At 39.4% G+C, this 27019-nt stretch overlaps 1 protein-coding gene across 1 annotated transcript; it reads left to right on the top strand.

Moving 5' to 3' along the window:
• Window positions 1-37: 37 nt before the first annotated feature.
• On the top strand, window positions 38-25318 carry LOC103373900 (consortin-like). The gene is made up of 11 exons (XM_008303906.1): window positions 38-149; window positions 5116-5699; window positions 8226-8335; window positions 10808-10838; window positions 14746-14832; window positions 14944-15055; window positions 15755-15776; window positions 15878-15935; window positions 18981-19210; window positions 22848-22992; window positions 23198-25318. The coding sequence occupies exons 2-11, from the start codon at window positions 5612-5614 to the stop codon at window positions 23404-23406; spliced, it is 1092 nt and encodes a 363-aa protein (XP_008302128.1). The 5' UTR covers window positions 38-149; window positions 5116-5611; the 3' UTR covers window positions 23407-25318.
• The last annotated feature ends 1701 nt before the right edge of the window (window positions 25319-27019 follow it).

The raw sequence follows: 27019 nt of genomic DNA, 5'->3' as shown, positions 1-27019 counted from the left end.
CCGGATTGGACCGTAAACAACAAGCATGAGAGAGTGTGAGGGACGGAGGACGGATGACAGAGTGAGGTTTGTGCGGATCCTGCTGCAGGACGAAAACACCGAGACGCTGTTCGGAGGCGTCGATGTTCAGCCGGAAAGCTCCTCCAGCTGTGAGTACATCCATCCATCCATCCATCCACCCGTCCTCTGGCTGCTCTGATCACATTAACTCGCGTTAAACTGGATGTTTTCATGCTTTAACTGCACGTTATTGATGACAGACAGGGTTTAAACAAGGTGCCACTGCTAAAAACAACAAGTACAGAGTGTTGTGGGAATCTGAGGGCGATGAACTCGACCAGCGACTCGTCGGTCAGAGATGCTGCGGTGCGTTTTTACTGCTCGGTCCGTTTTTATGTGCGTGAGATGAGAGATCCAAACGAGGGAGACCGGTAGAAACGTGAAACAGGCTGAAAATGTAACGTTTTAGGAGGTTTCGGTGTGCACGAAACCGAGCGTCAGAGACACGTGCACACGCACGCACAGCCGGCCACCCACATGTGTGACATCCAATCAAATATAAAAAGAAAAAGAAAAAGAAAAAGAAACCGCCAAACAGAATAAAGAAACCAAAACACAGCAGCGAGTTGCATATTTATAGACACTTTTTAAAAAAGGAACAATTTACTGTTGTTTTACAGGTTTTTGCTTATTTGTTAAATTACAAATAAAATCCAGTAAAATCACAGAAAAACTTAAAGACAGGTTGCAATTTTGCAAAAGGTAATTTATTCTTTTACAGCATTTGACCATAAGCCTAAGCTGTTTTACTGTATTTTTTTTTATCCGAAAAAATATAAAATATTTTAATTAAAATTAAAATTATTTGAAATAAAAATTGTTTATTGAGGATTTAAAAATGGAAAACAGTAATTTTACAGGTTTTTGCTTTTTTTTTGTTAAATTACAAATAATATCCAGTAAAATCACAGAAAATAAATAATTAAACTTGAATGTTAACTGTTACAAACAGGCTGAAATTTTGCAAAAGGCAATTTTTTAATTTTTATTTTTTACAGTGTTTGACCATTAATTTAAGCTTTTTATTATATTTTAATAAAAAAAACTTTCCAGATATTCAAATTCTTTGAAAGAAAAAAATTGTTTATTGACAATTTAAAAATGTTAAATAACTGTTATTTTACAGTATTTTCTTGTTTTGTTAAACTGTAAGTAACATCTACTAAAATAGCAGAAAACAATGCATTTCCCAGTGTTTAAATGTTGCAGTATTGCATAATTTTTTCCATATTTTTTGTGGATTTTGCCAGATTTTCCCTGTTTTTTGTTTTTGTTTTTACATTTTTTTATTAGTGCTACATAAAACAAAATCCATTAATTGTGACAGCAACTAATTACTTTTGTTTTCATTTTTTAAAAATTAATCTAGGTATTTTCTCAACTAATTCATTTTAAAATGGTTAAAAAAATTGATTGTTATTTACAGATTTTCCCTGTTTTGTGAACTTACAGATATCTGGTATCATTTTACATGTTAACTGTCAAAAACCAGGATGTTAACAATGTCAGCATCAAACGTATATTTGTGGAAATGTTCATGTGTGTTGTCCAGCAGGTTATGTCCTGGATTGTTTCTTAGTTGGTGGAGCAGCAGTCAGATACCTTTGGACAGAGTCATGCTAGTTGTTCCTCATCAGTTAACATGCTAAGCTAACTAGATTACCGTCTAGAAAAGACCGTAATAGCACAGCATGCTCTAGAGCAGTTCACACAGAGCTCCTGCACCATTCTGCATTTCATGCTACACGTCCTGAGTCAGTCGCTGCTCCTGGCGTTTGTACTTTGTGTCACATTCCATGTTGCAGAATTCATAACGCTCACATGACGGCTAACATGCCGCGTGAACGCATATTATCGCACAGCCTTCACACCCTCTGACCAGTCAGGCTGAAAATCTAAGTTTCATGAGGTGGAAATAGATTTATCTGCAGCTCTACGGCCAACACAGTCAACCTACGGTGAGAGGAAGGAAGACAGGTTGTTTTTTGTGAGTTTGGAGAGAAGCTGGTGTGTAAAACTGCACCACTTGTGATTTGAACAGATGGACACACAAAAACTGGGAAAATCTCTAAAACTGTAATGCAAGGAAAACAAAACACCGTGAGTCTTGATAGCAGTGTGTGTGTGTGTGGTTTCTCTGGATAATAATTATAGTGACGGGCCTGGCTAGAGGTTAGAGTGACTGATCTGCCAAAGGTCATTCCTCCTCTAATGTCAGCCTTGTGTCAACAGTTACAGGTGGACCTTTGTGAACTTGCTGTGAAAAGCCTTTAGGTCAAACACTAAATCCTGGTCTTGTTAATCAGGATAAAAACATCAGCTTGAGGCCTGTAATTTGAGATTCATGTATTTGGAACGTTCACCCACTATGTCATCTGAATAGTTGTCTTGAGCTTCACTATTGCATCATTAGGTGCTGACTTTTGGAAGATAACTGAACAGACGGTTTCTACAACTTACAGAGAGCACTAAGTCTGCTGGGACTAAGATAAAATGATGAAACTAGAATCCCTGCCTTGTGGATGTCAGCCTTCACCAACTAGACAAAGTGCAATTTAAATCCATATCTGTCTGGACTTGATCTTTGACCTTTTGGATCTAAAATACAGTCAGTTCATTATTTTCTCCTATTACGCTGTGGTTACAATAAACAAATGAACATAAGCGGATTGTTCATGGGGCAGCGGCTGCAACCCTACACTTGAACTATAATCAATAAAAGTGGTGCATATGCTCTGCAGAAATGTACTTTGCAAATGTAAAGACAGGCCAGTCTTCTATTTCTATGTTGTACAGCCCTTTTTACACAGAAATGGGTCATAAAGTGTCTATCCATCCATCCATCCATTATCTATACACCGCTTAATCCTCACTAGGGTCGTGGGGGGCTGGAGTCTATCCCAGCTGACTCAGGGTGAAGGCAGGTTCACCTGGACAGGTCACCAGTCTATCACAGGGCTACATTTAGAGACAGAGAACCAAGCACACTCACATTCATTCCTACGGACAATTTAGAATCACCAATTAACTTCAATGTGTTTTTAGACTGTGTGGGAGGAAGCCGGAGAACCCGGAGAGAACCCACACTGCACAGGGAGAACATGTAAACTCCACGCAGAAAGATTCCGGTGTCCCCACCGGGACGCGAACCAGCGACCTTCTTGCTGCGAGGCAACGGTGCTAACCAACTGCGCCACCTTGCAACCCATAAAGTGTCTATATTATTTTAAAATTAAACCACTTGTATACACAAAATAAGTCAGGGTCTTGATCACATTGATGGCGTCAATTTTACGAGTATTTGCCGAGTTTTGCACTTTATCTCTTATAGAGCCTCATGTCGTCTGTAGATGATAATATGATTCAGATATTCTACAAAGTCAGTAAAAAAAAAACTGTAATAGCTGTGCTGGGACAACTAAGGACACAACATCCCAAAAACGAGAGCTCACCTTCTTGTTTTTCTACAACCCTACACCTGTGTGTGCGCTGCAGGTGTAGCCAGTAACAAAACATATTCTACGGTACATCCGCTCCGCAAATAGTCCGAACATGCTATGCGTTCAATGTAGCGAAAGTCTCACACATTTGTGAGAAATGTTGTCGTAATTAGCGTATGACTACTTTAAGTGTGGCCAAAAATGTGTTTTGTGAGGACCACCAAAACGTAATCAGTTCATGCTTGAAACCAAGTAAACGTTGGTACCAAATTCTAGATATATTGCTCCCACAGTTGCCATCTTGGCATTACTTGACTTCTCCTGGTTTCACGTAGCCAGGTCATGCTTATTCTACTATAGACGGGGGGGAAAAGCTCTGGCGTGTTTGTATTTCTTTAAACCAATCAGAATTATCCTGGGTGGGGCTAAGAACAGGATACAGTGATGGCGTTTATTCAAAGACAGTGAAAAATCTGAAATCGTCAGTGTGGTGGGATGCTGCCTGGAGGTGGTTGTTCTTTTTTGCTGTAGTGACCGTAACTTTTTAAAAAATGACATTGATTGCAGAGGGGACGGAGACATGACATGAACAGAAAATGGCAGGTTTATACTAGACATCTAGATCAGGTGAGTCAGGCTAGATTCCTCCTAAGTCCTCGCTTATCCAAAAATGAGAATAACTTAAAGCCTTAATGCAAATGAAAACTGCTGAGTTGCATGAAAATTTACACCCGTACGGTTGTCACAAATGAGTGAATTAGCTCTAGAGACTAAAACTGTTATTTGTTTCAGGCTGTAGACATGTTTATTTCTGCTGTTAAGTTGGCCGTTTAAACATAGAGATCTGTGGGGATTGACTGTTTTAAAGCAGCCTCAAGTGGACATTCAAGGAACTGCAGTTTTGGCACGTCTACATTGGCTTCATTGTTCAGCTCTGAAGCTTCTTCCTTGGTGTGGAGGCAGAAATTTAAACAGATATAACACTTTGAAGCTTAACTCTCATCAAATAATTGTCTTCAGACCTCTATTTATGTGAGTTCGTAATAGTTTTCAATTGTATTAAATATTTTTTTTCTAGATCAATTATTCAGTTTTATATAATTAACCATTAAGTCGTTAATGTGCCAGAAAATAGTGGAAAATTTGCAAATCATGACTTTCTAGTTAAGCTTGTGCCGTGGCATCAAGTATGTGAATGTTTGCTGTTTGTTTCAGTAACTGAAATGCTTAAATATTTGATAGAATAACAGCACATTTTGTCCAAACATTCATGGTTCACTAAAATATTTTGTGAAATATTCTCTGAAAAAGCCTGCAAAAATCCAAAGTTCAAAAATGCCCTTTCTGTTGGAGGTACTACGCAGTCATTTATGAAGTTATTTTCAACCCGAGAGTCATTCAGGACGGAGCACTCTGTCATGCCTCAGTTGGCAGTCATGGTTTCAACACAAAGACATCCCATTTAGTCAATGACATAACTGCCATTTCACCAGCAATGCTGCTTTTCTTTGCATCCCACCCTCTTGTTTGTCTCTCTGGTGCTTCTCAGAACACACTGCATGAGCGAGGCATATGTTATGTTCTTTTTAAAAAATGTACTTAATTTTCTTGACAGCTTGCTGGAGACGAGGAACGGAGGCTCCACTGAATTCTGCGTTTAAAAGCGAAGAGAAAAAGCAACAATAAACCGCGCAGGGCTGCAAAAAGCCTGCAAGTGCTGGGAACTACATCCTCCACAACCCTGCCGTCGTGTGCTGTGGTGAACATTTCAAACGTCTCTGTTCTTGGCCACCCAGGAGAGGAGATGGAGGATTAAATCACATGCTCTGCCAAAAGTGATCACAAACCAAACCTGCTGAGACTTCGCTCTCCTGAGTTCAAGGCTCTCTTCAATCTTTTCCCGGAGCTTAAAGCGGCACAAACTTTCCCAAGTAATTTGCTTATCTCTCCTAAAAGGAAGTACTTTGATAAAGGTCAGACGCAATTAATGTTTTTCCAGTGAGGGCCTGGAAAAAAAAAAAGAAGAAAGAGAGACCCGACCATAACCCACTGGAGGGTCTTAGCAGCTTTTGAGGAACCTGGAGGAGAAAACTGCTGCAGTGGCAGAGGTGATGGGTAACAAAAACACCAGCCCACCTAAAGGTCCTGAAACTGGGGATACACAAAAAGAAGAGGGGTTGTTCATCGATAGTGCCACAGGTAAAATACTTTTTTATATTTTTGTACAAAATATGCAAATGCTGTGTGTTTTTAAAATGTGTGCACCTTCGGGACTTTAGCTTTTTGTGCAGTATCAGCTGATGTGGGTGGTAACACTAAAACTGTATTACTCATTAAATAAAATGCCTCGCAGAGATAGTTTTATCTTCTTTAAACAACCCTGGGCTGACTTTATTAATCTCAAAGCACAGTAGAGACACAGTACACAATCTGTGCCACTGATTGAACTCAAAGCCTGTCGTCCATCTGCGGGCCACGGTTCCTCCACAAACTGTAATACTTTGCTGGAAAAAGCAGAGCTTAAGATGATCAGGATGATACTAAGCTGTAAGGAAGCCACGGCCAATACTCTTGGATGTTTGTAATGTGCTATACAGCTGGAGTTATGTAAGAGTTGCACCGTGGAGCTCCAGCTAATCGTGACTAATTGTCACAGTGACGGTGGCAGGCGAGGGGCTCACAGCCTGCCACTGATGGCAACCTGCTGATATCTGTCAGTTGGCTTTAACGTGTACCGTATCTGCTAATGACACACACCACCCCCTCACACACACCGATTTACATTCATTTCATTGAGAATCACCACAAACTGAATCTTATCCTACATGTAAACCAAGACTTGACTCTGAAATGTAATCATTTACTTTATTGAGTGTCTTTTTGTACCCAAAAGACACAGTTTGTGCTGCAGTAGGACTTGTTGTTGTTGTTGTTATTTTAAGCTGGTTAATGGAACTGTTTAGGATTTGGGGAAATATTCTTATTTGCTTTACTCCAGCTAGAGGAGAATACTGACCCCACGTTTACATCTGTATGGTAAATGCTGTATGTAGCTAGCATGGAAATGGTTAAATGGTCAGCATAAAGACTCAGAAACTGCTTGATTGGCTCTATCCAAAGGTAACAAAAGCATCTTTTAGACATGTACTCCTTTCCATTAATCTGACTGCATCTGAGTGCCTCAGCTTCATGTCTGACCTTGGCAACTTTTCCATAGAAGTTGCAATCTCACTACGATGTACCTATAGTAACATTTTCAGTAAAGCACAAGTCTGAACAACATGTACAAGTGACGTGCTTTGAGTTGTGTGAAGTGATTTAGGGAAGGCTTTCTCTCCGGTATCAGTCCTAAAACATCAAACAGAGCATAAAAGACATATCTCTCCTATTCACTGTGCTCTATAATTTCACTTCTGTTACAAACGGAAATGCCCATAAAATAAAACTTTGCAGTGATGAAGACAGAATCTGTAACAAGTCACCCATAAAGAATGGAATCTGTGTTTTTCACTACTTGACATCAACAGGAGCTGAAGTTCAGTTTGTTGCTTCCAGCAGTTTGTAGGAGTCTTTCCTCTGAGTTTATTAAATACAGCAGTGCGATCATATGAGCGTCTCCAAAGCGGGAGCGTTACACACATTTGTGCACTTGGAACAACAGCAATAACTTCATTAGAAACTTATATTTACAAAGTAGCACTCAGAATCTAATAGTGAATGACATTCTGGACTTTTCTTCACTTCAAACAGGTTGCAGTTAAACCATTTGTTATGTAGCGCCTGTCTTTGGTTTGAGTCCTGAGCTCCATTTCAGCTGTCAGGATATTTTTAGTAAAGTAGTTGTGAGATTATGAGCAATAATTATCAGTGTTCAGGAAATTATACATAAACAAGAACATAAGTTATTTGGACAGGTTGATAATCTTGCTGTTAGTTTAAATTTAGACTTATATTTATTCGTTTATTATTATAAATCCCCTGATGTATTGTCCAGTCTAGCGTGAATTACAAATATTGCATCATGGCTTTCTACCACGGCTCTCTGTCACTGTGGCGGGCATGTCTGAATGGAGCTGTGAGGAATATTAACATAAAAGAGATGAATGACAGAATGTTGTCACTTTAACAGACTGATGAAGCAGCAATGCTGCATCTCATGTCTGAAAAGACAAACAGCTAATTAGTCAAGAAATAATAGTCCTTGGATGCCTTTAAAGCAAACCAGGCTCACTGTCTCACCATGCTTCCAGTCTGTGTGCTAAACTAATCTAACAGTCTGCTGGATAAGCTTTATGTTTGTTGTATGTACTCCAGAGTGTCATGAAGGCTGCCATCTAACAAACAAACGTTTGAACTATGTCTAAGAATAGTGAAAACTATTGCAATTACAAAAAAAGGATAAGATATTTAGATTTTTAGGAGCATATATGAGTCAAACTGCAACACTTCTAGATCCTACATTTCCTGTATTGCAACCACTAACATCTCTTTGTTTGACTTCCACAGCCTGGTAGATGCTCATGCCTTTTAAACTTGTTAAGCTGGTTAAAAAAAAAGGATTTTCATACCAATACATTTCTTTGACTGATCACACCAACGACTGAGAAAATCTCTACAGCAAAGACACTGCGATCAGAGTTTACACTTCAATGATTCTGCAGGTGACTGGAATATAAACACTCAAACATTAGATGTATTTGATTTGTTTGTGCTCCATGTTTCCAGGGAGCGTCTCCAGAGATGGAGCGCAGGGCCTCAGTCCCGAGCTGCTGGCCTCGCTGCAGTCCCTCGGAGAAAACAGCGACTACACGCTGCTGCCACACTCTCTGCACCAGGTGTGTGTCTGTGTGTGTGTTGAGCGTCAGAGAAATTGTGAGGGATATTTTCTCCTGAATCCACCGGGAATACAGTGCATCTTTATTTAGTCTGACAGAAAGGCTGCATGTGTGGGTGTGTGTGTGTGTGCATCGATACATGTTTGTGTACATCTACAATACGTTTGTTTCGGTGTGGCAGTCATTCTCTGCGCCCTGTTTGCAAAGTCTGTGGTTTTTTTTTGTGTTCACGGAGACAAATATAGCAAAGCTGGCGTTTCCAAAATGCATCAAAATAGCTTGCTAGACGATCACATGCACTGAGATATGACCTGATTTATGATTTAACGAGGCCTGCTGTTCCAAAGTGTAAAAGAATTGCTGAAAGAAGAAGATAGTGAAGCAGAAGAGGAACATTAAGTTGCAGGTGCAGGGACTTGAACTGGCAACCCTCTGCCTCAGATCACAATCATGGCGTTGAACAGACCTGCTAATTACAAGTGTGATAAATACAGTTTAGTTGAAAAAGGATCGCAGCACAGTGGTTTGATGCTGCATTATTTCTGAACAGTATGATTAATTTGTCTCAACTGTTGCAGTGCATTGAGGAGCTTGTAGTTTACTTTGCACTGCTGCCAACTGCATTAATCATTGAACAAAGGGGAAGCGGTTTTGCTTTAAATACTAAAAAGGGAAAAGCAGTTATATGACGTGTTCCTGTAAGACACATTTTTAGAATTGTTTTGACAAATTGAATCCACTTACAAAGAATTTCTGCTGATGTGAGTGATGCTGCACATAACTACAAGACACCTACTTTGAGCACAAATATGATCAGTGTCTTTCTTCCTCTGTTGGAAATGAAGCTCCATATTTGGTCGCAGATGCTCCCACCTGCTATTTTGGTGCACAGAAATTTTTTATGGCCTCAATTCAGATGTCTAAAACAATATCTAAAAGAATAAGTCAGGCAAATGAAAAGAAAAAAAAAAGTCTGCGTGTCTCGAAATACTAAATATTTATCAATGTGAACATTCGTGTAGATTTGCACGTGAGCCTATGATGGTATTTTTGACTCTTGTAAACTGTGGTTATGATGGATGCAGCTATAAAATCAAACACAGCTGAAAAAAGAATGCCATTGAAATTACCACATGTGTTTCCAGAAGGATCCCACTGTCACGGATGGATTATTTCAGTATGTTCTGATAGATAACCTGATAAAATTTCCTTATATGGTTCTGAAAAATATTGTGTATTAGCTGTTTTGAAAAGGCTTTTAGACAGCCTCTATTCATCTCCAGCATCAACAGACGTGTAGTTTAACCACCAGCAGCACTTAAGACCCAGTTTACCTGCAAAATGTTGCTAAAAAAGATGCGAGACAAGTGTGAACAAAGCATTTCTGGCTGTGAAGGGTGGAGTGTCTTATTGCAAGGCAAGAAAAGGGACCTTTTTCATGTCTCGAAGGGCCAATCAGCACAAAATCTGCCCATTATTATGTGAAATAGCTGAAATATTCAGTCTGTTGTTTCAGTCTGTGGATTTCTTTTCAACCCAACATACAGAGCGTCATGCACATTGTGAGAAAATGTCATTGTTGTTCAGCTTTGTTTCTTAAACAAGTGGTCTGTTTTCATACTAAGCCCGAAGCTCATTATTTTCCTGTTTATTGTTCTTCTATTTAGCCCTGACAGAAGCAAGTTCATAGAAATGCTGACACATAGATCATCTTTATCTTAACAGTTGTAAAGTCATGATCCAAACAACAACTTCAAAGTAACTGGAGCTGAAATGATTAGTGGATTCATTCATTTAGTTTGCTGATTAAGAGAAAATTAATAGTTTTATTTTTCACCCAGAAATGCCAAACTCTTCTCTTACTTTGTTGGATAAATGTTATCAAAAATGGATGCTTTCTTTGATGCATATATAATCGCACATTTAATAGTTTGGAACTAACAAAACAAGCAAAAAATCATTTTTCCGCTTTGGGAAATTAAAATCACGATGTTATTATTGTGATGTCTGCAACCCATTTATTATGTATAATGAAAATAATCAGTAGTTGCAACCCTAAAACTAAGTGGCACCGTGGAATTAAAAAATAATATGTTAGGGAGCAGACTACCAGTAAATTATGTCGTCTGCTGGTGGTGGATGTGAAGATTAAAGCATCTGGATGGGAAAAAAAAACCTCCAGAGACTGTTAATTCAGACCATAAGTAGTTTCATGTGACTCCGGGTCTCACAGGTTGTCTGCTGGGTTGTGGTTCCCAGTATGACACCACCATGTGATCCGCATCTTTGAAGGAATTTGGTGAATTTCAAACATTTCACTGAACACATTAACGAGCGTTTGATTACATTTTCTGCGCATGGAGGTGTGCTCTGATGCTTCACAGGTTAACGGTAATGTTTCATGGTGAACCTCACTGTCAATCAGCAAAACTGTACCTCTTGTTTAATCAATTATCTTTTTTTTTTTTTCAGATTGCAGAGGCCTACTCGCTCAAAGAGGACTGTATCCTTCCGAGTGCACAGTGACCTCATGTCCTTAATGCATTGTGACATTCGCTAGTCACCGGTATTTTCCAGCTGAGTCGTGACTCAGGCACGCTGGGACATGCGATGATAAAATAAGACGTAGGAGTGGGAGATGAACTTTGTGCTGTCGGTGCGCCTGTCTCATTTGAGGCTTTACCTTTGGCGAAGGTCCTCAGATTTATGGATTTACAAGTTGTTAGGCTGGTTAGAGATGAACTGCACCTCGCCTGGAAAGTGGATGAGAGCAGGTGGCAGCAGCAGGAGGCGGTGTTAAAAGTCAGCAGTCGAGTCAGACGGTTTCCAACAGCCTTCAGCCTGTTCAGGAAGATACAGAAACACAGCGATTTATTAAAATGTTATCAGACGCACATATCAGTTTGTACACAGGGGAATGTTTTTTTTATAGGCACAGTATATACAAAGTGGATTTACATGAGAATTACTGTAAAATGGAGACTGAACCAAAAACAGAGATCATAAACGGTAGAGTTTTAATAGAATGCCTTGTCATAACTGGAAGGGCTGGAAAAAAAAGACTCATGTCAAAGTGAAAACACATTTCTATAAAGTAATTAAATTAATTAAAAATGTAAAGTGTGAAATGAGCAGTTGTTTAGGTCTTAACCTCCTTTAAGTCAGTATTTAGTAGATGCACCTTTGGCCACAATTACAGCACTGAGCCGAATAGGTCTCAATCAGCCTTGTACATCTGGACATTGAAGTTTTAGTCCCTTTTCTTTGGAAAACTGCACAAACTCTGTCAGTTTACATAGGGACGGTGAGTGAACAGCTCTTTTCATGTCCAGCCACAAATTCTCAGATGGAGTTCCAGGCTCTGACTCGGCCACTGCAGGACATTCACCTTGTGGTCGTTAAAACTATTTCTGTGTAGCTTTGGCTGCATGCTTCAGTTCACTGTTTTGTTGGAAAACAAGTATTCTCAAAAGTCTCAGTTCTCTTTCACCCAGGATTTCCTTACACTTTGCTGCATTCATTATACCGTCTACCTTTATGAGCCTTCCGGGGCCTGCCGCAAAGAAGCATCCACGCATCATGATGCTGCCACCACCATGCTTCACGGTGGGGATGATATGTTTGTGATGATGTGCAGCTTTTAGTGTCTGGCAAACATAGTGTCCAATCTAACGGCTGGTGTAGTCGCCCACATCCCTTCTGATAAGCTCTAGTCAACAATTTAATGTAAGTTTTATCAACAGCAGCTTTCTCTTTGCCACTCACCCATACAAAATCCGACTGGTAAAAAACAGCAGATAGTTGTTGTATGCACAGTTTGGGGAATACTCATTAAAGAAACTGTGAATCAGCTTAGTAGACCTGTCCCTTTCAAAAAACATAAATCACCATAAATAAACATTCACATACAGTTAAAAGAAAGACAGCAGCTTCCATTATTGGTCTGTCAGATACTCAGACTATCAGGCCTTAAACATCTGTACAGATGCTATTTTAAGAATCCCCATGTTACACTTAATATACATTTTCTTGTTTAATACTTATAGAAATGAATCAGTCCAATCCACAATAAACTAGAACTGTGATGTTTTGTATGCAACGTATGATCTGCAATGTGAATGTATTCAGCTTCTCTGACTGATAAACATCAACATCAACGACACATTTACTCTGATAACACAACAGACTAATAAAATCTAAATCTCTGCAACTGAAGAAAATGAAGTTTCTTTTAAACGGCTTATTGCGTCAACATCTAAATCAATCGGATCAATAGATCAGTGGAGAGCCAGGCGTTTCCCATCATGCCCTGAGGCTGTGCAGCCAGTGGAGACCAGCTCTGGTGAAAGACTCAAAAGCCTGCAGTCGCCTTGATCGTTGCCTGTTTGCATGACATCAGAAAAAGTTGAGATCAAGTCTGACACGCATCTGATAGCGATCAATTCTGTGCAAGTCCGGTTCTCAAACGAGCTTGCTGTTTCTTCTTTTTCTACTCTAATGAGGACCACAATGTTTAGATTTGAAACTTACAGTGACAGAACTAATACTCCTCTGCTATCTAAAAGTGGAAATCAGAATGTGAGAGGCCAAACAAACTTCTGTCACTTGTCTGTTTTCTCATTTCTCGGGCTGTCGAGCCACATCTTTATCTGTCTTATTGTTGTTGTTTTCCATCTTCTCATTCGCCTCTCAGGCACTGGGTGTTCCCCATACTTTGGCTCAAAGCCCTAAGGGCTTGCAGTAGTAGTTTCCTCTGGCGCTGTTTGTGCTGTTTCCCTGGCAACAGCTGTCGGCCTGTTGTGCTGCAAAGGGGGAGGATGGTTTGTGTTTATGTGTTTGCATTTGACGGGGGAGAAAGAGACAGATAGAATTCCTAATGTATAGGAAGAGAGGATTTGTGAGTCAGAAAGAGAAACACGCCCAGCAGCAAAAGCACTGCAGTCTGTCGAACAAGGAAACATTTTTAATCGAATGATATGAACGTTCTGCCTCAGCAACAGAATGCCACAACCTGAACCATTTAACAAAACATTCCTTTTAGCATTATAGCCATTTTCTTCAATATAGCTTACAGAGCTTCAGATTACACTGTGGCTTTGAATGTTTGTTTACTGTTGTGTTGTTATGGCCTGGTTCACTACGGGAAAAGGAAGTAACACAAAAACAACCTAATAGTCATGGCTGTGCAAAAGTTGAATATATAATAATAAGAGGTATGTTATTCGAGTGACAAGACAAATCAATACAGATCACAAAAGGGCAGCGGATGATCCTCAAGTAAAGGACATTAACATAAACGCAAAACTAATTAGAAGTTTTAAACTCCTTTACTGGGTCTATATTAACAACAAAAGAACTAAAAATCTAATCCTGCACGGAGTTCCTAACTAAACAAAAAGGTGAGAGCAGAACACTGACATCTGTTGTCTACACATTTGTATTTAAAATGCAGCGTATTGAAAATACCCCAAAGTGACTGAGTGGGGTCCAAATGCAGGCACAAATCCTGGACAGGGGCATCAGGGGCATGCTCATACTTATTTACAAACAGACAGGGGACACAGTTAATCAGACCATGCCCCAAAAAAAAAAAAAAGTCTCCTTATATATGGTGATTGTAAGCTGTGCAAATGGGTTAAATGGGTTATTCTTTTTGCAGATATTGCCTCTAAAATAATCTTTTAAAACCTTCTTCTCTTACTCTTTATTACACATTATCCTAATCTGGATGCTGAGACATTGCGTATTATCTGTTACAACAGCGGAAAGGCTACAATACTCCATATGCCAAAAGTTAAATGTCTACCAACACTAGAACTAAATGTGTTAATTCACAAACATACTGAACAAGTATATACCTGTGCCTGCCTTGCTTCCTGAACATGGTTATCTGCTTCTATCCTTAATGGTAGCTGGCAAATGGACATGTTGTTGTTTCACTTTGATTAAACCTATTTAGTTGATGCTGTTCCCCAAACTGATTTAAAATAAAATGGCCCTAAGTAACTCAATCTTCTAACTGATCTTTGGATTACGAGCCAGCTGAGGCCTTTTACTGTGTAGCCAGCGTTTCATTTATTTATAATTGCTTTTGGTTTATTGCTTACGAAAAGCCCCACCATCACTTGCCACCTGGCAGTTCAAGTATATGTCTGCATGTATAGATTTATGTTGAAAAATTTAAGGAGCCCTGCTGCACTTGATAATGTTGTGCTTATAGCTTTAATCTTGTATCTTTACAGTCTTGCTGGATTACTTCAACTCAACAGCTTCAGCTATTTGTATTGTCAAAGCAGCTCATAGCATAGAAACTCCTACAAGTATCAACAGCCAGGGTCATACAACTGATTTTTATAGTGCCATTGACTGTGCAGCATCATGCATTGTTTCTTTAACTGGTGGTGCTACAGACCAGTGGGCCATCCAGTTCCTCCAGTTAGAGAAGCTCTACCACGAACGCCTGCTCTCCAACCTCGCCGCCCTGCAGGAGAACTGGGGTACTGCATGCACCTGTTTCCTTCCTCTTTCAGCCATTATCAGCTATCAAAAACCTAAATAGAAATATTGAGATAAAGAGACGCGAACCTGCACTCTGTATGTTTTCTCAGAAAGCCAGTGGAGCGAGAGGAAGGACTCGGAGAGCAGTTTGCCCAACGAGCCTGATACCATCAGTCAGAAACACATCGAGACGCTGAGCCAGATCTGCAGAACTCACCTCAGGTATCCACAGCAGCAGACTCTCCTCATATTTCAACATTTCTACATCATCAATACACACATTTAGTGTAATTACCTCTTTGATTCTGAGCTTTCTTAAGCCTCAGCTCATGTTCAGACACCGGAAACTCATACAGCTCTCAGTATTTCTCACACCATTTCCTCCCATTACCTTCATCACTGTCAGACAGGAACCATTTAGCTCCAGTTTTGCTTTAATTTAATCGACTTCTATCTTTGTGTCTCATTAGAACACATTGAGGAGACATAAGCCAAGCAAAGACATTGATAAAGCGTGAGGATACAGTGAAGACAGAGGCCCACATAAGAATGAATAGGAAAATCAATATTTCTGACAGGGCACAAACAGAATTTCCGCAGGACAGTAATTTCCTCTCGACACAGACAAATACCACAAGTCTGCATGCCAGACGCTATTGTCTCCCACCTATGCTTTGACTCTCTTGGTATGTCACTGCAGCCCACAGTCATCTGGTGCAGGTGGATTTGATTTGACTGGAAAAATAGATGCCAGATACTGTTGCAAGAGCTTGATGAATTTTTAGGACAGGCTTTTAATAAGTTCAGTATCTGTGTCTGACCTTTTTCTTCTCTCCTTCTCCTGCTGTCGGCCTGTCTGTCTGTCTGATCTTTATCTCTTTTGTCTTCTCTTTGCCTCCATCTGTCTTTGGCATCACTCAGACCATCCATCAGTGTGGATCAGGTAAATTATATGAACCTTCTCGTCTTGTGTTGATGTTTGCTCAATTTCAGGCTTTTTTTTTTTTTTACATGATCAGTTTCTGACTACGTTTCATTTAACAGAACAAGCTGAACACAATGCTGAAGGACATCCAGACCAAGAATGAGACACTACAAAAAGGTAAACAAGTGTTTATGAATAGTACCAAAGGAACAAGCAAGACTGTGTCTACATTCATGCTAACAGCTCTGTGAGGCCGAACTGAGCTAAAACTGCATACTAAAATGTTTGCATGTGGATTTGATGTTTGCAATCTGCTACATGACTAATTTTCATGTTGATTAGAAGGGAAATTTAAATTTGTATGAGTTGATAAGGCAGAAAATAGGAAAACATAGTCCAATAAAAAATATTGTAGGCATATAAGAGCAATGTGAAACTGAAATCCATCCATCCATTATCTATACACCGCTTAATCCTCACTAGGGTCGCAGGGGGCTGGAGTCTATCCCAGCCGACTTAGGGTGAAGGCAGGGGACACCCTGGACAGGTCACCAGTCTATCACAGGGCTACACTTGGGGACAGACAACCAAGCACACTCACATTCACACCTACAAACAATTTAGAATCACCAATTAACCTCAGCATGTTTTTGGACTGCGTGGAAGGAAGCTGGAGAACCCGGAGAGAACCCACGCTGCATGGGGAGAACATGCAAACTCCGAAACTGAAATCACATTCTTCAATTACCAAATTGTATTTCAAATTCTGCTAAAATGTGTAGCACTTTGCAACATGCATATCCTACAAAACATGACAACTCAATGACAACAGCCCTGTAAAGTCTTGCATAGCCAGACCTAGCTCTACAGCACTGGAGAATGGTCTGACTGCACCTGTTTATCAGTCTGTTTTTTATGGGGGGAAAAAAATCACTCTGGCTTGCTCGTATTATTTGAACCAGTATCAACTGTGTTGGGCAGAACTAAGGCCAGCATGCAGCAATGGTGCCTCTGCTAAATAATACGCAGAAACTGTTTGGGTGAACTATTTGTATGCAGAGAATCAGGCACTGCTATTAAAATGGTTAATTCATCAAAAGAAACAAGACTGCCTTGTTGTACGATCCAATTTTTTTAGCAAAACATGAAATTTTCAACCTGTCGGTTGCTGCTCGAAGATCCCCATTGTTTCCCATAGCAAACACACTGATAGCAGAAATAGAAGACAAGAGCAAAGTGAAAAGCCACAGCAGGAATGGCTGGTTTATACTTGAAGTCTAGATCCAGTGAGTCACACGAAGGTCCCCATGCCTTTGCAGAAAGTGTTCGCATTGCTCTGGTTAAGTTGTTATTTGCCACTTTATCCTGACAAACCCTACACATGATCTAATTGCGAATTTCCAGTACTGCCAAACTGTGTTGGTTTTATGTTTTTCTAGGCATTAGATGCAACAGTTACCTGGCACTGTACAATAACAAAATGCAAACTTATTTTAACCAACTATTTCTGGTGATGACTTGCAAATGTAGCAATCTTTGAATGTTTAGTCACATCCTTATTAGTTTTTTAGGTATTTGGTAATTTGAAATTTTGTGGCAAGTATGGTAGTAGAAGAAAAGCTGAAGCAATCGGTAAAATCATTACAATTTACCCCTGGAGGGACAAAAATGTGACTACTGAATTTCAGAACAATCCATCCAATAGTTGTCAAGACATTTAACCTAAATGAAAATATCTAACAGTGGTATTGCATGTAAAGTCAGGAGCCAGAGTCAGTTGGTTTCATCGTCTGTCTGTACAAAACGTGACAGTAATGCGTCCAGTTGAGGTATTTCAGTCTGAACAAAAGAGGATGACTGGCTGATAGAGTGATGTTGCCATCCCTGGATACAAGCAGCTACAGGCCTCCAGCCTGAGACTGCGGTCAGAAATCTTTTTAATTGGTTTCACTAGTGCACCTAACATTTTGCAGGTGTTTGCCTCTGGGCAGCCTGACCGGGTAAACACAATTATTTGGTTTTAACTGTGGTAAATCTCACATTATTCGTCTCAAACTAAGTTTTGGACCCACACCTGTCTGAGTTGTGGGCACTGCAGTAACTGAGTGGAAACTACAGACTAACTGTCTACCAGAATTGCTGAACTGGCTGACTAGTCTACAGATATTTCAGATGCATTCATGGAACATCTGCAAACTGTAACTTCAGAAAACAACCTGGCTTACACTCTCCTCCCCTAAATTTGAGGAGTCTTTGCATGCACAATCGGTCACGCCGCACCACCGTTCACCACCAGTAAACTCTCAACCTTTGGGAAACACTGACATGATAAATCAGCCAATGTTATGCATTCCATTCATTGCAAAAAGCGCAGCCAAAGCATGACTGGGAGCAGAGCTTTTTGCTGTTGCAAGGCTGACATTCCAAAATGAAACATTTAACAGCACAAGAAACTAAGAGAAGAGTAGCCCAACTCCCTGAAGCACTTAAAAGCACCAGGCAGCAGCAAACCAGAGCAGGATACAGAAATTACAATAAAATGTAATACCGTTTGTAATATAGTCAAAGAAGAGCTACATTTGACTAACTTTTCAGTCCCACGTTAAGAAAAAGAACTGGGTAAGATCTTTTACATAATGTGGTAAGACATTCCCAGTGTGTGTGGAAGTTAGCTTTGTGAAAAATAAGGGTGCACCTAAAGAAAAATGCTACAAGCACCAGTGCAACCAGTGTAAGAAGTCAGTCTGGACCCTTGAACTAGTGTCATTAAAATGTAATTTAATTGCAACACTGACAGCTAACATACCAACCAAAACCTCAGCTTGATAAATTTGAAATTACCTGTTTTCTTTTTTCATCCAAATCCAGCATTTAGCTTCTAGATACTGTAAATCCACAAACTAATATGTCTGAGATCACTTATCAATTACTCTTAATTACAGTTTGGGTTCACTGAAATAAAAATAAAAGGTGACTGCACTACATTTTACAAGTGCAGCTTTTTATTTAAACAATGGGAAATTGGATAGTGATATATAACAGATACATTATTGTAGATATTTACTGATGGTCTTACAATATACTTTGCTACACTTTAATACACATGGACGCTCTGTATCAATATGCAGTAATTTTACATCCAACAAAACTTTAGAAATAACCATTAATCAGCTACCAATGACCTTTGTTTCTTTGACACTCTTGTCAACAATCCTGAAACAGCACATTGTAATGAAGAAAAAGAGCAAAACCTGAACTCAGAGTCGCCACAGACGGGCCACGAGGACGAGGACGGAGGAGAGGAGGAGACATATGAGGAAGGACAGGAAGTAGAAGAGGAGGAGGAGCAGTGTGAGGACACTCCGGAGGAGGAGGAGGTGAAGGTGGAGTGGCCGACAGGAGTCCCTCAGGCCTCTGACAAGGACCTGGCCAAACTGTCCCACTCAGACGGGGTAGGAATAATACACTTTTATCTGCCTTTGCACCTGATTAGTATTACTGGTCAAAGAGATGTAATACCTGATGAGCACGATCCAGTTTGACTCGTATTAAATGTAAATGCACTGCAAACATGATAGAATTTTTTCTCTGCTCTGCATCCCTGCATGACCCGATCATCTGTCCTTCCTGGCTTCTTTCCTTTCTCCTCTCCACTCTGTAAGTCTGTCATCTTCTGCATGCATCTACCTTCCTCCCTCGTCTGTTTTCACTGTCCACTACTCTTTCCGTCTGCAGAAACCATTTGTTTTACATCCTGACCAGCTCTTTGACGTTGCCGGGACACTCCCATAAATGATCCCTTTGGCCTCTTTGTGAGATCATCGTAAATCTCCACCCATGTTCACTGGTGTGGCCTCACACTTGGGATTTCTTTTCAGCCAAATGTGTTAGATTATCAAGCATTGTGACCTCACGTCGTGGTTTAAACACTGAGCTGAAGGGGCCCGGTTCTTCCTCGAGGTGTGGATGCAATCTGAGCTTTTCAAAACAAGCGATGCGGGCTGCAGGCCGTGCATCGATAGCTTTAGGATCAGTGCTGTTACGTAATCCAGCGGAGGTTTGACCGGGTGGGGCTCTTCTTCTTTGTAAATGTCGTGTCACATTTCATGAGAGTTTTCAAGTTTTTCTACTTGAAATATTGCATTGTCCCCCCATTCTCTAAACAATTGTGCAACAAATTTAAGAAATTAAACATTAGCGCACAGAGCAGGAATGAACTCCAGCTGGGCAGAACAGCAAGGACAGTTCATGATAACACTGACTGACTTAAAGGCACAATTTGACAAAATGTTCCATAACTGACTTGCACTAGTGGTTTTGCTTTATGAGCACAAGCTGAGGCAACAAGTCTTGTACACATCTGGTGGGCTTTTGACTAAAATGAACAACAGTAAACAGAACAGGGATTTATTCAGAAACATGTCAAACCACAGTGGAGTAGCTCGCAAAATAAGCCATTTAGTGTGGCAGCTCTCTGCTCATTCAGTCCTCAGCAGGCCAACACAGTGACCAGCAGCACCGCTTTATAGCCTCTACAATAGATCACTGTTGATGGTGCGATATGTGAAAAGACCACACTGTGTCCTCTGAGAGCACATTAACCCTCTGAACTCCGGGCAGTTTCTGGCCGGTTTCTTTGCTCCAGTGGCATTTTTACTCACTGTGGGCTTATTTTTTTTTTTTTTACTGCAATATAAAACCCTGCACCTCTATGGAAACAGCATAACCATGACTAGAAGTAAAGACAACTCAGAAATGTTTGTTGTGTAGTATGACAAACTTATAATGGCATACATCATGAAAAAGAAAAATTGAATTTCTTTGATTATTTGTTTGCAAAAAATTGCAAAAAACAACTTTATTGATTCTGTTTTCCTTTAGCGTGATGGTGGATTTGACAGTTGTATTTCTGAGTGAAGTGCCTGTTGTAAACAAGGATGAGGACACATCTTAAACTCTCAAACCCTGCTGTGTTTTTCTATACATACATAAAATATTTATGTGGCTCTGCACGACGTCTATATTTAACTGCATGTGTTGACCAGGGCAATGTTCAGCATCCTATTGACCCACTGACCTCACAGAATAATTGACCTATATATCATAGCAGCAGATGAGGCTGACAGCTTGAGAGATTACTCTATTTCAGTAGTATGAGCATATGAGTGTGCACTCGGTTGTTTCTGCTCTGTGGTTAGTTCAGAGATTCTAAACAGGTCACGCATAAGCTCTGTATTGCAATGTATAATAGTATTAATGCGAGGAGTGCCTTCCTCTACTTCTGAGTCTTTTGAAAACTGAGCTCCTCTAATCATGACCTCCAACTGAAACATTAGTCAGACCTGCTGAGTCTTTCCAACACACAGAATAATTTGTACTTGGAGTTGCTGCACCTGTGCTTTCTCTCTTCTCTGTTTGTCTCAGCCAAGCTTCTGTGGCTCAGCTCCAATTCATCTGGAACGCTGCTGGTTGACGGAGACCAAATGTACAGTTTACATTAGTCTGTTAATGGAGCCTGTTCACTGATTATGCCATTTATTGCATTTCATGCTGTGATTTTACCGTCCCTATTTAAATCCAAATGACCAGCTATGCTTTTAAGTTGTGTCACATAACAAAGGCTTTTAGTCGGAATCAGACATTCGATGGCAGAAAAGGGCCTTTGTGGGGTAATTATGCATGAAAATAAACATTATTTGTCCACCTACAGTAAAGGTAATCAGTCTGTGATATCATATTTGATGAAATCTATGAATTTTCCTGTTATTTCTGACCATTTACGAACAAAAATCTCTTTTATCCTTGAATAACTGAAGCCACAATTAACAACACGGGTTACAAAGTATGTTTTGTTTTTATTCTCTTATCATTTTGGCACCATTGACTTTCCTTTGGCTCTTGCTAAAACCTCTGGAAGGTGCCAAAAATTCCTCTATGCAGGAAAAACCCTGCATGTACCTGAAAACAGTCCACTAGTTTGTGTTCCCATTCTTACAATAAACATAGTTTTATTTATTTATTTTTTTTACCTGCAGTTAAGAAAAACAAAGTTTAGTCACTTTTCTGACCATTTATGTTTTTCAGTAGATTTTTTTCATCAGTGACTGTTTGGATGCTTTTGGAAATACAATTACTGGATATGACTAAGATGCAAAATGTACTGGCACTGTTAAATATGTTTCCTGAGGTCATGTTTAAAGCGGTGCAGAGAAAGATGAATGATTATCATAATGTCTTCTGGCCACAGAATGCCAAATGAATTAATGCCAAATTGGGATTTGGGAAAAGGACAATCTTCATACTGTGTACAGGAGCCAGATTCAAGTTTGGAGCTGGATATTTTTTGTTATTTGCATTTTTATATTTAGTCAAGCTGGCACACTTCATATATTATATTTAACAAAGTACATTGGGCCAGGCCTACAGTGAATAATCCTAATCATATTTTCATTGGTTTTGTAATACATGTAGAACTACAAGAATGTCTCTTCAGGGTTGCTAGTCAAACTTAATGAGCACCTAAAGGCATCCAGGAATATATTTCACCGTGCTGAATATATCTTCCAACAACTGGCTGCTTTGTATACCATTTTCTAGCCATGCTGCACTTACTTTGTTGATCAAGTGTGTTTAGATTTGTTCTCAATCTCCTATCTTCTCTCTGTAAACACAGCCTGCAGTTCAGCCGAAAAGTCCCTGAATATTTGTCCCATGACTGCTGTTTGCAGCTGAGTCAGTCATGGCTTTTTGGGTTGGGCCAAGGAGCCAATTTTTTATTTTTATTTTTAACAGAATCTGATGCAAACACTTACTTTTCAGCATGCTTTTGAACGAGACATGTAGAATATTGTGATTTTTATGAAATATGACAACTTTGAATTTGATTAATATTTCTGATGAAACCCTATGTCACATATGATGAGTTTAATGTCTATTGGAAACTTGTAAATCTGACAATTCCTTCTATTTTTGCAGTTTCTTGCACTGATAAATGGTGCAAATTTACATTTTTTGCATGCCTTTCAAACCCACTGGTGGGTTTTGGGGTTCTGAAGGTTCTCATTCTTCTCATCTGTGTGTCTCCTTCAGAACTCCTCTCCGGATGGTTTGGTCTCTATTCTGAAGAGGAGAAGAGCGTCGTTGGATGGTTTGCCTCCCCCGAACAATACTGAGACTAAACAGAGCTCCAAACGCAAAGTTCGCTTCAGTGAGCCAGATGACGGCATTGAGCAAGGTACAACAAACAGTGCAAAGCATTTTTGTTTTACTGTCCGGTGTGTTGATCAAATTAAGAAAGCAGGAGAATCACCAGCACTGTTCTTACATCAACAGTGTGGAGGATTCCTTTAAAAAAATGCACCACTGATGATGTAATCTGCACGCTACGGAGGCTCCGTCAACATATTTATATATAACATGTGTCCTGTTCTTACTTGTAGATGAGGTAGGCGGAGACTCCTGCCTCATCCTGCTGCTGCTGTGTCTGGTGACGGTGGTGATCAGCATCGGAGGCACCGCGCTCTACTGCACCCTGGTGGACACTTACTCCAACATCTGCACCGACTTCACCCACAACGTCGACTTCTACGTCATGAACGTACGGAGGTTCTTTGAAGGGCTCGGACGCTGGCTTCCCCTCCGGACTTAAAACGCTTTGTTTCACCTGTGTTCAAGACAAGAGCTGCTTTCAGACGTTTGTGCCGTGACGGACCTACCGGGGACCTACAAGCTTTAATCCGATGCTGCCATCCAGAGTTTAAAGCATCAACAGAGACTGAAACAAGGGGTCTGAAAAGAGCTTGCAACCTTTGTGAATTAGATTAAATGGACTATATGGTTTATGTATAACTAAATGGGTGCTTAAAGCAACACCAAACAGTAAAAACTGTCTGAATTTCTTCACCTCAGAAGAAAAACGTGTGCATGTTGTGTGATGTGATGAGAGTAAAAAAAAAAGAAGAAGAAGAAACTACTTGTTTACTACTGTCTGTGTGGATGTTAAAGGCACCACACGAGGAGGGCTCACAACTCTCAGCTATATTTATACTGAACCAGAAGACGTAGTTTATCTATGTAGTCGTGTTTTCCTCACAGTTGTAGCAGCTGTAACTGTGGATGAGTCCGTCTTATTTGTTGCAGAAGCTTTCTTGTTTAATTTAGACTTATGCAGAGAGACGCTGTCAATAGAATCAATAGTACAAATCATACATGTGTGATTGTTTTTTTAAAAAAAAATATGTAATGACTAATGGGCCAATGATGATCTTTCTTTTCTGTCTTTTAAACTTAATCCTACCATCATCTTTTGACCTGTTAAAGACCCAGATGTGCTACATGAGGGCACTGCATTGGTCTACGCTTATCAAAGACAGCATACAAGAGAGCTGCAACTTTTCGACTACTAAGTTAATCCCCACTTTTGATAATTGATTAATGGATTTGAATATTTTTTTAAAGAAAAAAAAGTAGAAATTCTGTGATTACAGCTTCTGAAAAATGAATATTCTTCTACAGCAGTCAACTGAATATATTTTGACAAAACCAACCAAACCACTAATCAAGTGAATAAATCGACACATTAATGAACAACAATGAAAATAATCACTAGTTGCAGCCCTCAAATGTAGGTGTTTCACATTTTAAAAAACTGCAAGGATACAAAAATGTGATTATTTTGTATAAACACTGATACAAACAAGCTTTTATGATCCTTTTGCTAAAAGTTGTACTTTCATAACTGTATGTTTACCTCAATACAGGTGATTACTCGTAACATTCCTCTTCTCATGTTATTATGACCAGTTCAAAGAGAAGCATTATCATGTATTTGACACTTAGTGCTCTTTTAAAATCAAGACTTTGCAGCATATTACAGACAACAACAAAAAAAATCAAACCTACCAGCTTAAAACACGGTACATTTGTGTGACGTTATCATCAGTATGCAATACAGTGATATAAACAGCCGCTCCACAAACTCAGGCACTTCCCCCTGTGTTTATACTTTTGGTGCTCAGTGTTTTCATGTTCATCCTTATGTATGTCGCCCTAAACTTTCTGTTTTACATCACGATTTGTGGTTAACTCAGTTTTTTCCTTCAGTGTGCAAACAGCTACATTGCGATATTAAAAGAAAGAATATTTGCTTAGATTGTGTGTGCTTTGGACATCAGATCACTTAAAAAAAAAAAACAACCAAAAAAACAGGCATCATTTTATCCAAAAAGCAGAGCTTTATGGACCAACAGTTGTGTTTCCTGGCTGGTTCAAGCAACACAACAGAAAACAAGCCTGTAAACACCACATTTCATTAGAATGGAGACAATTAAATTTGACCAGCATGTTCCTTTATCCATTTATTGCTTTGTACTGAAGTTTTTATTTCTCCTTTTGAACTCCAGATGTTTGCAAAGTGACAAATGTTACCTCTGTGTTGTCACTGTGGATATTGTTTACCGACAAGTGTTGCTTTATGCAATCCACGTTTTTAGGTTTCGATATTTATGTTCAATTGTGTCCACAAGGGAATACAAAAATCTATTAAATAAGAAATATTTGCACTTGTGTTTTCTTTTTTTTTTTTTAAACGTTATATTAATGTGTCCCATTTAGTCTTTCTTGCATACTCTTGAGGTTTTTCACTCTGAGTATAGTTCCAAAGCGTTGCCACTAGATGTCACTACAGACCGCACAATCAAAAACCATTTTATCTAGAAAATTCACCCACATTCTGCTGCAGTACTGCATAGTGTGAATACAATCTGTCGGTGCAGACAGACGGGCGTACTTTTCAGGGAGGAGGGGAAACGTCCTTTTTGATATTTAGAAAATGCCCATTCTAAACACACATGAACTGTTGAAGTCTGGGGGTTTATACATTCATTAAAATTCATTATTCTTGATGGGAGTAGGCCCGACATGCACGTTAAAAGAGATTGCTTCCCCAAACAAGACACAAAAAAGGATAGAAGAGTACATCCAGTCTATAGGCAATGTGTGTTGACTCAGCAGGGATCATATTAAATGAGATCTACAGTAGTTAAATACTTAAGACCAGCATGCAGTGACTCAGAGCCTGACTGCATTATGTTCATTTATATTTTGAACTGTCATCTGGTGCTTGAATTTTGGGTTTTCTTTTACATAAAGACATTTACATAATAGATTGATGCAGAAAAGGAACAAATCGGTACATACATATTCACCAGGATAAAGGAATTTAGGTGTTTGATGTTCAAAATTTCCCGGAGGAGGACGCTTAGAGTTCAAACAAAATCTACACCCATGATTGCAGCTGTAGGTTACTGAGTATGTCTGTAATTTATCGAAGTCTGAGCGACCTGTGTGTCAGACACTTAGGATAATTTGTAGGCTTCCTGCTAATTGTTTTCATGGTGTAAGAGTACCGTCATGACAGATGGCACTGAGGCTTAATGTTTAATGAATAGCTCTGGTTCCAAATATATATATTTTCTGTTTGGTTTTGTTTTTTTTTTTTTTTTTGCTCTTGACTGTCAAATTTCCTAACTGCTTTGCACAGAAATGTTTTTATAATACCATCCTCTGATACAAATAATAGCTATGGTAATAAAGATGATGTATTTGTTCACATTAAGGGGAAGGGAGCAGAGGACAAGTGTAAAAAGAAGATAAAATCAATGACAGAAATAAATCCAGCGGAATATAACCAGACAGAAAAAAAACCCCTAGTCACATAAAGGAAAGCTTTGAGCAGAGACATTTTTAAGATCACACGGACATCTACAACTGCTGAACAGATAAATAATCACCACTGATTACACTTCTTTTAAGGATGAAACTAGTTTCAGTGAAGTCAATTTGTGGATCCAAAACACCCTTGTTAGCTATTTTTTTAACCTTACCAGCACCACCACTTATTTTAGACTATTACAAGCGTTGATCAAGCATATTACTATTAAATTATGTTCAAATGATTATTAATTATTGAAAAATAAAATGAGCATTATTATAGTATGCAACAAAATATACCAGTCTTAGTTGAGCTGTTAGCTAAAAGTTGGCAACCCTGGTCCAGCTCAGTGGTTCTCAAATATTTTTTTTGTTCGGCGCACCTTTACAAATGATTATAGCTGTAAATCATCACACAGTTTGAAGTCTGGCCTGCACGTAGTCTGATATTAATGTGGAACATTGACTAAGCAAAAAAGAGAAGGATGACCTTTGCCTGGAGTAGTGTTTCACATTTTGGATTTATTTCACACTACAATAACTTGAAATTT

Source organism: Stegastes partitus, unplaced genomic scaffold, assembly GCF_000690725.1.
Source record: "Stegastes partitus isolate 25-593 unplaced genomic scaffold, Stegastes_partitus-1.0.2 Scaffold2095, whole genome shotgun sequence".
NCBI lineage: Eukaryota > Metazoa > Chordata > Actinopteri > Pomacentridae > Stegastes > Stegastes partitus.
This window is presented reverse-complemented; position numbering and strand designations above follow the sequence as displayed.